Source organism: Crinia signifera, chromosome 5 (assembly GCF_055691185.1).
Source record: "Crinia signifera chromosome 5, ASM5569118v1, whole genome shotgun sequence".
NCBI classification, from domain to species: domain Eukaryota; kingdom Metazoa; phylum Chordata; class Amphibia; order Anura; family Myobatrachidae; genus Crinia; species Crinia signifera.
The window spans coordinates 228,222,897-228,236,911 of NC_139221.1; the positions used below are offsets into that span (position 1 = coordinate 228,222,897).

At 42.8% G+C, this 14,015-nt stretch overlaps 1 protein-coding gene across 3 annotated transcripts in view; it reads right to left on the bottom strand.

The window, feature by feature from the left end:
* The window catches only part of ATP2C1 (ATPase secretory pathway Ca2+ transporting 1), a 97,746-nt gene that overhangs the window by 8,244 nt on the left and 75,487 nt on the right, over positions 1–14,015 (bottom strand). For all 3 annotated transcript variants that reach the window (XM_083188610.1, XM_083188608.1, XM_083188609.1), the window contains 8 exons: positions 11,872–11,976; positions 11,010–11,166; positions 10,277–10,447; positions 8,937–9,034; positions 8,505–8,555; positions 5,047–5,213; positions 4,224–4,292; positions 409–525 (listed from right to left, as the gene is read on the bottom strand). In XM_083188610.1, coding sequence (XP_083044736.1) covers positions 409–525; positions 4,224–4,292; positions 5,047–5,213; positions 8,505–8,555; positions 8,937–9,034; positions 10,277–10,447; positions 11,010–11,166; positions 11,872–11,976 — 935 coding nt within the window. The remainder of the gene's footprint in view (positions 1–408; positions 526–4,223; positions 4,293–5,046; positions 5,214–8,504; positions 8,556–8,936; positions 9,035–10,276; positions 10,448–11,009; positions 11,167–11,871; positions 11,977–14,015) is intronic.

A 14,015-nucleotide genomic window follows, 5' to 3' on the forward strand; every position in this document is an offset into this window, starting at 1 on the left:
TTGGCTCTCGCTTAAGATCTGACTTGGTGTTACTTCTCTGCAGGTGTTGGCTCCCAGTGTTCTGACACAAGCTGATGAAGCAATGGCACAGGCTGGTGAGGTTACAGGGGACAGAAATCCCTTTTAGTGTTGCTGTACAGGAAAGTGTAGTTTACAGCCCCCATCATTGTGATAGAATTGCAGACTGGCTGTCCTTCACTAAGAATATAATTTTGAAATTATACAAAGCCAGAAAACTGCTAAGGAGTTTTTTTTTTATTTATAAAGCAATATACAGTAGGGCAGATATTTACACTTGTATACTCTACACAATTCATCAGCATGAAATCATTATTTACCCAAACTAAATTATAATTACAGTATGGCTTAACTGTAAGACATAAATACAGATGCATAATGTATGCTTACCTTTGAGCTGGAGGACCATCCATAATTATATTAATCCATAATATCTGCATGGCATTGAGGGGGTTGGGAAAGTTCATTAATGTAGCAAGAGATATTAAAGTCAGTGCAGCGATACTCCTATAAAAAAAAAAAAAAAAAAAAAAAACACACCTTACTGACGGACTGTACTGTACAAACTTTACTAATTTCTCTTATTGTGTAACCTTTTCCATCTTCAAGAGACAGATCAATTACAGCTGCCAGCCAAACAGGGACTGCTAGTGTTTACAGATCCAGATGTCTGGTGATAAAGCTGCATGTTAACGCCACAAGTTGCAGCCGACAGCCACAGCTAGCACAATAAGAGAATGCAACAGTTTTAAAATGTAACAAGGTCATAATATAAGCAGGGTAGAGACTGGCCAATATACAGGTCGATAAATTGTGGGCACGTCGGCAGGTGTGTATCCCCTGATAAGTGTGAATGACATTGTTCAGAGACATATGTTGGCCCTGCCCGATATATTGGAGGATACTTCTATGTTAGCTGGGCACCCCTTACGTAGTGGTGTATTGAGAATACCAATACACCACTATGCTGGCTACGTAAACTACGTAACTTACGCAAATTACGTAACTGGAGCTCAGCTAATACATAAAGGGTCATACCCCCAGTGTCCACGTGGGCGTGGAGTTAATTTTAGAAAGTGTGGCGAGCGGACGCGGATACGCATTCCCTCGCCACACTTTCTAAAATTAACTCCACGGCCAAATGGACACTGGGGGTATGACGTGGATAGTGGGGATATAATTGGGTACTTGTTTCTTAGTACGGCCACAATCGCGGGCATCGTGTACCTTAAAGTTAAGGTACACGATGCCCGCAATGGACCCGATTTCCTTTGAAATCAGGTCCATTTTGCCGGCAAAGGCAAAATCGCGGGCATCGCGTCGGTCGCAGCCATTAACATTGCCCCCGACGCGATTTTGCCATAGGCTTCAATGTTAAAATATTTTTTAACATTGAAATCGGGAGCATCGCGTCGGTCTTGTGCCATTATAATGGCACAAGATGAGATGGACTTGATTAAGTCCATCTCACATAGGAAACAATGTGAAATGGGCCAATATGACCCATTTCACATCGTATATGGCCCCGTCGTCAGCCCACGATTGACGCAAACCCGAAGTGTGACGAGCGCAGCGAGCCCGCGAGGGGCGGCGGTGCGCGTCCTCTGACTCTTTCATTCCCCTACTATACACGTCGGCGTGGAGTTGAGAATATAAAGTGTGGCGAGCGTAGCGAGCCACTGAGCCCGAAGCGTTGCGAGCCCCGCGAGGGGACGCGTATACCTGTTAAGTAATACGCGTCCGCTCGCCACGCTTCGGGCTCAGTGGCTCGCTGCGCTCACCACACTTTATATTCTCAACTCCATGCCGACGTGGATAGTAGGGGAATGAAAAGGTCGGAGGACGCGCACCGCTGCGCTCGTCATGCTTCGGGTTCGCGTCAATCGTGGGTTGGCGTTGAGGGCGTCAAATTGGGGGTGTAGGGAATATTTTACATTGAATCCAATGTAAAATCGGGTCCCAGGGACCCTATTCACATTTGACACGACCACCCCGATGGAAATCGGTGTGGCCGTGCTAGGAAACAAGTACCTATAATTGTGTAAGTGTGTGTTGTGTTGCGGGTGTGTAATGTGTGCATGGTACTTACCATCCATGATGTCCCCGGCGCCTCTGGTACTCAGCTCCCCGCAGTCCTGCCCACCATGACAGTCCTCCCCTGCGCCAGGCATGTACGATATTAGCGTAGTGCCGCTGGGGGAGCTGGGAAACCATGTGATGCTCCGCCAGCGGTGACTACGCTAAAATTGCCGCACCGCCGCCTAGCTGTTACACCCCCAGACCGCCTCTGAATCCCGATGCCCGATATTAGCCGGCCACCTGGCAATGGCTACGCTGACAACGTAGCCAAAGCTACGTTGTCAGCGTGGCATAACCGGGTGCCCGGCTAACAAATAAGTACCTATTGGAGTATAATTGCAAACCGCCTTTCCGTTTGCCCAGAGGTTGCTGGTGCCAGTGACTGGGTGGGCACATGTGAATGCCTGAACAATTAGGACATCAGGCACAACACACCAGACCACAGTGTGTCCGACCGTCAATCCTTTGACCTAGTGTGTACCCAGCATTATCAGTGTAACCATCCAAGGTTAGGGTCAAAATGAAAATGCAAAGTCTACTGGTCAGAAAACCAATGGAGAAAGCAATACATGCTAAATTCCCAAATCCGTACAATACCCCTTAAAACTAACAATGTAGTAAACATTTCAGTGACCAAAGTATACTGAGCATAATTTTGATCATTGAGTATAATTTGGCACTTTTTGGTCACATTCCAACATCAATACCCACAAAAATGAATCTGTTTTCTCCCAGAAGATATTTTCTTATTTTTTTCACATGGAAAAATAAAAAAACCTATCCAAAACGTGTGCCAAAAAGTACAATTAAAAAAAAAAAAATTGAAAGTGTGGGTTGGTTTTTTCCCCTAACAATCAATGTTTATGGAGCTTCTCTTTCTTTGCAGGTTTGAATAAATCAAGAAATATGTACAACACAATATGGTCACTTGACAAATCAAACCATTGGTAAAAATAACATAGCGTATGAAAGGAAGGGATTCCGTATTAAATCCTGGCGGTCGGGATCCCGGCGTTCAAAATCCCGAGGGGGGGACGTGGAACCCCCCCCTGCGGGCTCGCTGCGCTCGCCAGACAGCGGGCCCGATCCCTTGATACGCTCGGTACACTAATTTATTCTCCCTCCGAGGGTGTCGTGGACACCCACGGAGATAGAAAGTGTTGGGATTTTAAACGCCGGGATCCTGACCGCCGGGATTTACACTGCATCCCGAAAGGAAGAGACCGGTGTTTATACCCTACTCCCCCATTGTAGATTTATAACTTTCCATACCATAGGGTGTTATCATCTGGTGATCATAAATACTACTAAGAGAGCACATTGGGGCAGATATAGTAAAACCTGTCGAAGAGATTAACTGGAGATAAAGTGGATATCAGATAACGCACCAGCCAATCAGCTGTGTTTGAAATATGACAGTTGGGAGATGATTGGCTGGTGCGTTATCTCCTTCCATTTTATCTCTTTACAAGGCTTAATACATCTGCCCCATTGTTTGAAGTAGACCTGAGTGTGGAGGTGCCAGGAATGAAGATATCATACACTAAGTGCCTTCCTCACCACTATTTCTGCAGTGCAGACTGAGGTCACAAGAAAACGAATACTAAACCACTAAAGGGCCACATTATTTCAAATACAGTACTCTCCTTTTAAGAATATGGCTACTTCTGAATTTATTGAAGCCTGGATGGGAGATATAATCCCCATCCCTGGACTGGAATGAATTGTCCTGTGTAGGAAAGTTCTCTGGTAATCACACACGAGAACTCCCCTATTTCCTGGCTTTATTATAAAAGGGAGGGTGATTAATGACATCATGATACAGTCATCGAGCAATAGGGGCAATTTTTAGGTATTTCTCTCTCTCTCAAACACACTGTACTAATCCCTATATAGCATTTAGAACGGGTCACACCTTTATAGCAGGGAACACTGTAGTTATAAAGCGCTGCAGAATATGTGTACGCTATATAAGAAATGGTTAACAAATATAATAGGTAACAAGGTGTCCCTTATAGAACACATTCTACATTACACCAATGGACTATTCTTAGCATTCTAAAGACACACATCTCCTTGGTGTAATGGCTTTCAGGTCAGAGCGACATGAGCAATGATCTACTTACGTGCTAAGCTGGAAGCGGACAAAGTTTTTAATGTTGTTGTAGATACCTTTTCCCTCTTCAATTGCAGACCTGAAATTATTGTACAGTCTGTTACACACCGGTCAAGATCGAATGGAAAATCTCAGTGACAGGCTTGAGGACAATGTTAAAAAAAAGTTTTACATTTTACAGCAACATACAGGTATCAAATAGGTTTATGAGAATGATTCTCAGCAGGGTTCTTTCTTCTTTTGGATGCTAAAAAACATCTCTGCACCTTTGGTATCATTTATACAATACAGGAGATCATAGTGTTAAAATAATACAACAGCAAAATAGAATTTGTCATCTGGAAACAATGTAATCCGGAAATTTACGAAGATGGGAGTTCTATTTCAGATGGGATGTTGCTATGGGTAACCAATCAGAATCTACTTATTTATATAGCTCACAGCACTAAAGTTATGGATTTGATTCACACCATGACCCTAACTGTGTGGAGTTTGTATATACTCCCCAGTGCTTAACTGGGTTTCCTCCCACAATCCAAAAAAATACTGGTAATTGTCGCCTGTAATTGTCTCCTGTCAACCATTAACCCTAGTGTGTAACTGTATGGATATGCATGCGTTTAGGGCAGACTACACAGGGTATACGGTCCTCATCAGTCCTCAAATTCTATACTTGTAGAACACTGCCTGGAGTCAGCATTGGTACTGAACCTGCATGTTCGTGGTGAGTCCAGAATAAAAAAAAGTTGTAATGTTCAGCTATTCTTTGCCTCATCCTATCTCTGCTCACTGATGTCATCAAACCAAACAATATATAGATACACAGGGCTCACATTATTGTATGAAAATCATCCTCCACAAGGATCATGTCCGCTGCTTCTTTACAGACGTCCGTTCCAGTTTTTCCCATTGCCACTCCAATGTCAGCAGCTTTCAAAGCCACAGCATCATTCACCCCATCACCAGTCATGGCAACAACTGCACCAAGGTTCTGTAGACTCTGAACATTGGAAATAAAATGTATGATTATAGGCATATTCCTGACCATCAAAAAGTCCAGACAAAGCACTCAATTGTTCCTAGAACACAGATCTCTCAATGTAATTTGTCACATTTCTCCATATAGTCCTACAGCCTTTATAGGATCACTAACCCTTTGAGTACGAACATCTGTGAGAGACGCGCAAAATATCCACTAAAAATGCCATAGTCACTCACATTTGTTACATAAATTCAAATGTTGTGTAAAAAAAATATTACATTTCCTATGTAAAAAGGTAAGCATTACAGGTCATTATGATGAATACAAATGTAAGCTTGGCAATTTTCACACCAAGATTGACAAGTTCACTTGGCACTCAAAGGGTTAAGAGCTGTGATGTAGGGATCTGCTGCAATACCAGCCATGGGCGATCAGTGGTTATGTACATCCAATACTGACTTTTGGCCACACACCGAAAGATGATCTTTCCAACCAGCCAACTAGTTGACAACTTGGAACAAAAATGTAATGTATGGGAGCAAATTAAAATTAGCCACTTACTCTTATAAACACCAGAAAACAGACGAAGAAAAACATTAAAAAAAGTTTATTAAATTCATTTTATTCAACTAATTTCTCAGAACCACAATTTTCTGTCCATGTTCAAGTGGTTGAGAGCAAATGGCTGATTGTAACCTGCTTCCATACATTAACAGATTTTAGCTCCCACCAGTCAACTAGTTGGATTTTTGGAAAGATGAGCTTTACATGGATGTCCAGCTTAATATCCACTGCAATACCAGCTACAGAAAACAGGTGGCAGCACATGGTCAACTGAAACGTGAGGATGCATGACAGCAGCTAGAGGAAGCAATCACACAGACAACTGCACTAGAGTGTAAAGGGCCCCTTACACTTGTGAGATTTTGTGAGATTTCATCCAATTTGAGTCAATTTATCTGACAAGATCTAATGTGCCGTCTGACAAAATCTTATGTGCCTGATGTGTAGGACACAATCCACAATCCTGTGCCATTGGGTATAACTAAGAGATTGGAAGAGATTGAACCTCCTGCACATAGGATAAATCTCGAGTCAATCAGGTTCAATTTGTTGAGACAATAAGTTGACAAGTGTAAGGGGGCCTTAAGAAATAGAGGAGGTGTGACCAGTGCCACACGGGTATGTAGACCCCTTAACTTTCTGCCCTAAATACACAACAGAAAAATTGCATTCTTTTGTGAGGAAAATAAAAAAGCAATATTAATACAGGTTGAGTATCCCTTATCCAAAATGATCGGGACCAGAAGAATTTGGATAATGGATTATTCAGTATTTCAGAATATTTTTATATTTCAATGATGTATCTTGAGGTGTCTTGCATTTATGTTGCACATATACATCAGACACACAAAATATTTTATTTGTGCATAAAATAAGGTTTCAAATCATGAAACAAAGTTTGTGTACAATTTCAGGTACTGAATTTGAATGCCAAGCAATCATTTCCCTGAACATATTTAGTGCCAGTTACATACAGTAGCATGTCCTCAGTAGTGCTGTTACAAATGTCCCCAGTAGTGTCAGTTACATAGCATGTCCTCAGTAGTGCTGTTACAAATGTCCCCAGTAGTGTCAGTTACATAGCATGTCCTCAGTAGTGCTGTTACAAATGTCCCCAGTAGTGTCAGTTACATTGCATGTCCTCAGTAGTGCGGTTACAGATGTCCCCAGTAGTGCCAGTTACATATCATGTCCTCAGTAGTGCCGTTACAAATGTCCCCAGTAGTGTCAGTTACATAGCATGTCCTCAGTAGTGCCGTTACAAATGTCCCCAGTAGTGTCAGTTACATAGCATGTCCTCAGTAGTGCCGTTACAGATGTCCTCAGTAGTGTCAGTTACATAGCATGTCCTCAGTAGTGTCAGTTACATAGCATGTCCTCAGTAGTGCCGTTACAGATGTCCCCAGTAGTTTCAGTTACATAGCATGTCCTCAGTAGTGCTGTTACAGATGTCCCCCGTAGTGTCAGTTACATATCATGTCCTCAGTAGTGCCGTTACAGATGTCCCCAGTAGTGTCAGTTACATAGCATGTCCTCAGTAGTGCTGTTACAGTTGTCCCCAGTAGTGTCAGTTACATAGCATGTCCTCAGTAGTGCTGTTGTAGATGTCCCCAGTAGTGTCAGTTACATAGCATGTCCTCAGTAGTGCTGTTACAGTTGTCCCCAGTAGTGTCAGTTACATAGCATGTCCTCAGTAGTGCTGTTGTAGATGTCCCCAGTTGTGCTTTTAGTGAGACTTTTTTTTCACTTTCTGGAATGTATGGTTTTCAGAATAATTTGGAGAATGGATATTTGGATAAGGGATACTCAACCTGTATTATAATTTATGGCCGACTGTAGCCAGCTACATGACTGATCATCAACATGCCGTCATGATGGGCCTATATTTATGTATAGGCCTGGAGCTGCAGTGCCATCTGTACCTTTGTTACAGGGACCTTGGCACACACTCCTTCACTTACTACACTGAGCAGTAAGTCACGTTATTAAAAACTAAGACTTCACGTGTGAAGCCTTTATAATACCCTCATTCCTACAAAGCCTTCCACACACAAAGTTTTAAATTGCATCTCTCTGCTGTGCTTCAAAAGGAGACTTGTTCTGTCATAGACCAAAGCTCTGCCCCTCATTCTACCTTTTCTAAACAATAATCCATCAGGCCTAAGACCAAGCCACTTTGACGGACACGGTGTGTATAAATAACTTCTGCTCCAGGTGGTGTGCACTCCTGTGTGAGCAACCAGCATGTGACAAATGTAGTGACACCTGACTGGACAAATGCTGCACCTATCCTGGTGGGAATACAGCAGTGGGTGCAGCATTCTTTAGATATAAGCAAACTACTCTCACATCCTCAAGACCAGGTAGACTAAAAGGCCCATACACACTAGACAATTCTCTTTCCAATCTGGCTGGTTGGAATGAAGATCTGAAAAATGTTGGGAACAAATTACAACCAACCATAAATTGAAAAATGGACAAATGCAGTCATCTACATAAATAGATTTAACCAATTTGTCTGAATGACCATTTTCAACTATTTTCCATGTTTAGGAGCAAATGGTCAATTGTAATTTACTCCCAAAATTGCACAGAGTTTTATTTCCAAACCAACCAGAAAGGAAAGATAATCTTCTAGTGTGTATGGACCTTAGATAGGCAAATGTGCATTTATTGCTGGTAAACCTCAATCCTTTAACAATAACAGACAATTATGATGTAATGAACAATACACAAATGACTTACCTTTACAATTTTTAATTTGTGTCTCGGACTGGCTCGGTAAAACACAGACACCTATCAAATATAATTAAAATGAGCACAATTTAACATCTTTCTTATACAGTTATATGTTTACACAATCAGAAAAGATAAACTCCAATACATAAAAGAGTGACTTGCTGTACAAATTCATGTATTACAGGGTTTGTACATATCCATTTATATAGTCACAGCAACCACTTGTATCACTCTCCACATCCGGCTTCGCCATCTCTAGGGAGCATGCGTAGCAGTTGCACACCATAAGCTAATCAGCACAAAACAGCAGCATGCTAGTGAGCGGATTCGGGAGCGGGGGTTGGGACCGTTCAGCGGAGCGGAGTTTACTTACTGTAGACAGCAAAAATACACAGCCACTCTATCTGAATCAGGCCATTAGAGTGGACCTTTACTGACCTTTGGTACAATTTGCGAGAGTTGTTGAATGTCCATGGTATCCACTTCCTCTCCGGAAAGAGATTGCTGGCCATTGGAGTAGAAGCCAAGGCGGCTAGCTGTGGAGAGGAACAATAATATTGCTGACTGATCCACTGGATGTCCCTTCATATAAGCCTAGACCACTTACAGCAATACTAGGTACTTGTGTATTTTGGCGGCGCCCATCGCATCGCATACCATAACACATACGATGGTATGCGATGCGACGCGATATCGTACGATAGTGCACGATGGCATACAATTTTGAAATTGTATGCCATTGTACATGGCATACGATGCCATAGGATGCGATGCGATTAAACATTGTATAAGCACCCTAATGGGTGCTTATACTATGTTAAGCACCCAAATGGGTGCTTACAATGTTAAATGCACCCCCACGCCACCCCCCACTATAAACGTGAACCCGAAGCGTGGCGAGCGCAGCGAGCCCGCGAGGGGCGTCGGTACGCGTCCTACGACCTTTTCATACCCCCACTATCCACGTCGGCGTGGAGTTGAGAATAGAATAGTGTGGCGAGCGCAGCGAGCCCGAAGCGTGGCGAGCGCAGCGAGCCCCGCGAGGGGACGCGGATACCTTCACAGGTAAACGCGTCCCCTCGCGGGCTTCACAGGTGTCCGCGTCGCCACGGACACCTGTGAAGCCCGCGAAGGGACGCGTATAACTGTGAAGGTATCCGCGTCCCCTCGCGGGGCTCGCTGCGCTCGCCACGCTTCGGGCTCGGTGGCTCGCTGCGCTCGCCACACTATTCTATTCTCAACTCCACGCCGACGTGGATAGTGGGGGTATGAAAAGGTCGTAGGACGCGTACCGCCGCCCCTCGCGGGCTCGCTGCGCTCGCCACGCTTCGGGTTCACGTTTATAGTGGGGGGTGGCGTGGGGGTGCATTTAACATTGTTAGCACCCATTTGGGTGCTCAAAAGCACCCTTTAGGGTGCTTATACGATTTTTGGTCGTATAGGGGGTCAAAATCGCGTCGCATCGCATGCCATCGGGTGCATGGCATACGATGCGATGCGATCTGTTCGTCAAGCGACGGACATCGGGGGCGCCGCCAAAATACACAAGTACCCAATACTATAATACGGACAAAACTCCTGTGCAGTACGCTATAGGGTATAACCCACTAAATATGCCAGTAGTTTTCATAGGAATCCTATTGAAATGATAAATCTACAATACTTATCTTAATACCAACCTACTGTAGAAGATGTTTATGTAAGGAATTAAATTGACAGTATACGCAGAAGCCCAAAACCTATGATAGGGATACACCACATATGGCCTGTTCACTTACCAATAGCCACAGCTGTTTCCTGTGAGTCTCCAGTGATCATTTTAATGGCTACTCCAGAACGAATGAGAGTAGTCACCGCTTCCTTCACACCTGTCCGTGGAGGGTCAATTATTCCCACCAGACCAAGGAATGTTAGCTGCCCCAATTCTGGACCAGATGCCAGAGCAATAACTAAACAAAGATGGAAGAAAGATTTTTGAAAATGGCAAACAAAACTTAGGGGGACATTCAGGAAAAGCTTATTCAACAGGCCCGCCTCTGCTACAGCCACAGGGGAGTATTCAATCTTTTTTCCCCACTGTCTGAACATTTTCAACAGTCGGAAATATCAGCCAATTCCACAGTCAGTATTCAATCTTCCAACTGTCGGAAACGTTCAGACAGTCAGAAAACCTGTGGACAGCGAATTGACAATGCAGGTTCAACTGTTTAAAAAGTCGAATCTCCATGGGCTTCTATGTGATAACGGCTGCAATGAATAGGTTTGTGCTGATATTTCTGACTGTCAAAATTATTGGCACACGTTCAATACTTCCTATATAGTATATAGTAATGTCCTATCTGCAGAGACTGAAATAAAACCCTGCACAGCCTGCAGTACAGAGACATCAATACACGTGAGAGTTTATGTTATTTAATACGGCTCAGAACATTTGCACTTGGTGCTATTAATTGTTTAAATGTTCTTGTGTAGAACATTTTTCCCAGGTAAATTTAACCTGTGGTTCCTTACCTCGCAGCCCGGCAGTGCCCATGTATGCCGCCTCCTGGTGGTACAGGTCTCTCTGTTGTTGAGTGAGAGGTAAACTCTGGCCTTTGCTGATGTATGTTGTGCAGTATCGAATGACTTGTTCATAAGCACCTTTCATAAAGCAAATCTCTGGTTTATCCTACAGAAATGATATATGTATAACACTGTTAGATCCATAATTCTTACCATTATGTACAGTTGTACGATTTGTTTTTACCACTTTTTGTGGTGTCATATGTACATGGTAAGACTTACAAGAAAAATATACATCAATTTGTTAAACTACAATGATAGTGGAGATCAAATCTGGAGTCAACAAATCTACATATAAAATTATATATAATGTAGTAATTTTTTTAGCAAAAAATATACAGCAATATAGCTATATATGCGCAGGTTCTGATCAGTCACTAGGCTGGAAAAATAGATCTCAATGGAAGGCTGGCAACATTGTGTCATTGGCCAGACTGCTTAGTAAATCAGACAGGACACTGCCTGGTTAAATCAGAGCTTACATGGCATAATGGCAAGCTGGTTGAAAGTCATTTGTCAAGCATTACTCTAGAACAGTGGTTCTCAAACTCACACAGTTCACGTGTTCCAGGTCACCTGACAGGTGCACTCATTACTGATTGACAAATTTTAAAAGATCCACAGGTGGAGCTAATTATTTCACTGTGTGGGGTCCTGATGACCGACTTAGAACCAGTGCTCTAAAACAACACAGAAAATAACGGCCTCCGCTATGCCTGGTCAATAAAATTACAGTTGCCGACAGCTTAAAAAACTGAACTTGAAGCTGCCCAAAGTGCACTTTCTGAAAGAGAATGAGGAAAATCTATACCTGCTGGGTTCTGTGTAAGCATTTCACAGCCATCCACTTCTGCTCAGAGCTGAACGGATACTCTGCCTTACGGATATAGTCAAATCGAAGACCTTCGAGGCCCATCTACAGGCAAAAATCACACAAGTGGCAATGTCAAAGAACAAAGTTAGAGAGAACAAATCTCATCTATACATACATTACAATCACCTTATTCTGCACATGGAAAGTTATAGATTAACATGCAGTATGATCAGACCTCCAAAAGCTCATTGCGATATAGGCTATAAATTCTATTTTACTAAGATTGATTGAAGATTGAAAAAGTCCTTTATTATATAAGCACAACGTACATAAAGTCTTTAATCATTGGTAGCTATTGTACAATATGCTCATCATGGCTACAGCAATATCTGTAAAACGCACACAATACATATTTAACATGCTGTAGAGAGCTTATTAAAAGTGCATAAAACAAATCTATAACTACAAAGAACCTACTAATAGCTGTGTGTGGTCAATCCTTTTAATACATTTTTAAGCTGCTTCTGGTATTAAATTACAAGAAACATTTGATTCACTTGGCCACTAGGAGGCAATAATCACTTGAACAGACCTCAGTTTTCACACAGAATTGTATTAGATCAAGAGGTGGGCAACAGGCAGCCCACGAACAGCTCCTAACTGGCCCGCCGCTGCTGTAAGTGTCCCCGATAGCGGCTGTGTGTGCACCACACAGCCACTATCTGGGACACAGTCGACATGGACACAGTTTGAAGTGCAGCTCTTCTTTGCTTCGGGCACGGTGCCTTGCTACGCTCGGCACACAATTTTATTCTCCCACCACGCCCTAGTGGATGGTAGGGCATGAAATACCGTCTGTCGGCACATGTCGGATAAAAAAAACCAGTGAAAAACCCCATGTCAACCTTTTGACTGTCGACCTAGACCCATGTCGACCCAATGCTTGTGTCGACCTAGACCCATGTCGACCTAATGACCGTATCCCGTGTAAAAGGGGTATATGGTGGGCTACAATACATTCAAGACACACCCCCTTTTGCGTGACCACACCCCCTATTTTTGGAGTGCGGCCCTCGAATATCTGCTGGAAGTATTAAGTGACCCCCCACAGCTGAAATAATTGCCCACCCCTGTATTAGATCATAGACCACAATTTTCATGGACTATACACACTGCTAGCAGAAAGAAGCACGCAGCACTGAGCACCCCAGATACTGGAACCACACTGGACTGTGGAAACAGCACACTGATGTGTAATATTCTGGGATAAGGTTAAACTTTATAATAAAACCTATCAATTATCCAAAGCATAAACGTTAAACAAGTACAAATGAACAGTTCAGTGAGTTATTATGCACAAAGTTTTATCATTTCTGTTTTACATATTTTACCATCCATTTTGAACATATCAGTGCTTCCTAGCCATTATTTTAGTTATTTAAATCAAGCTCAGGAAACCCCCCCCCCCCCTCCCCTCCACCTCATTAGGAGCTTTTTACCTTGTGACATCCCTTGATCTTAATATATACCTTGGATTATAATCATTCAATTGATAGACCGTGGGGGCCATGATGCGTGGAAAGGTAATTCAAGTCAATCAAGATTCAGATTTATGCTGGGTACACACCAAAACGATTTTGGCACAATCCCATCAATCTGGATCCAATTCAGACTGATAGGATGCAGATTTGGTAAAAATCGTTTGGTTGGATCCGAATCCGATCCTACCTGCTGCAGGTAGGATCTGTAAAAGATCCATTCATCTGAATACAGAGGGGATCGGATCGTATGCAAATCGTACGATCCAATTTGCATACGATTTGCATCCAATCCAAATCGTTTTGGTGTGTACCCAGCATTAGAAACCCACTGATTCTGTGTAAGCAATGGTTTTCACAGCATTCATGAACCCAATTTTGCTATTTTTATGCAGAGATGTGAGGTTTAGCCCAACTTTAAAAATTCACGTGCAGTGCAATCCCTGCTAATTGGATTAGACAAATGATACCACCCCTTTACTTAGAAGGGTGACCAGAAGATGCGCATGAGTGCAGTGCAAGGAGATGGGCTTTTGATTGATAAGAGTCCAGGTAAGAACGGGTATAATAGAAACATTTAGGATTAATAATTTAAAATCTTTT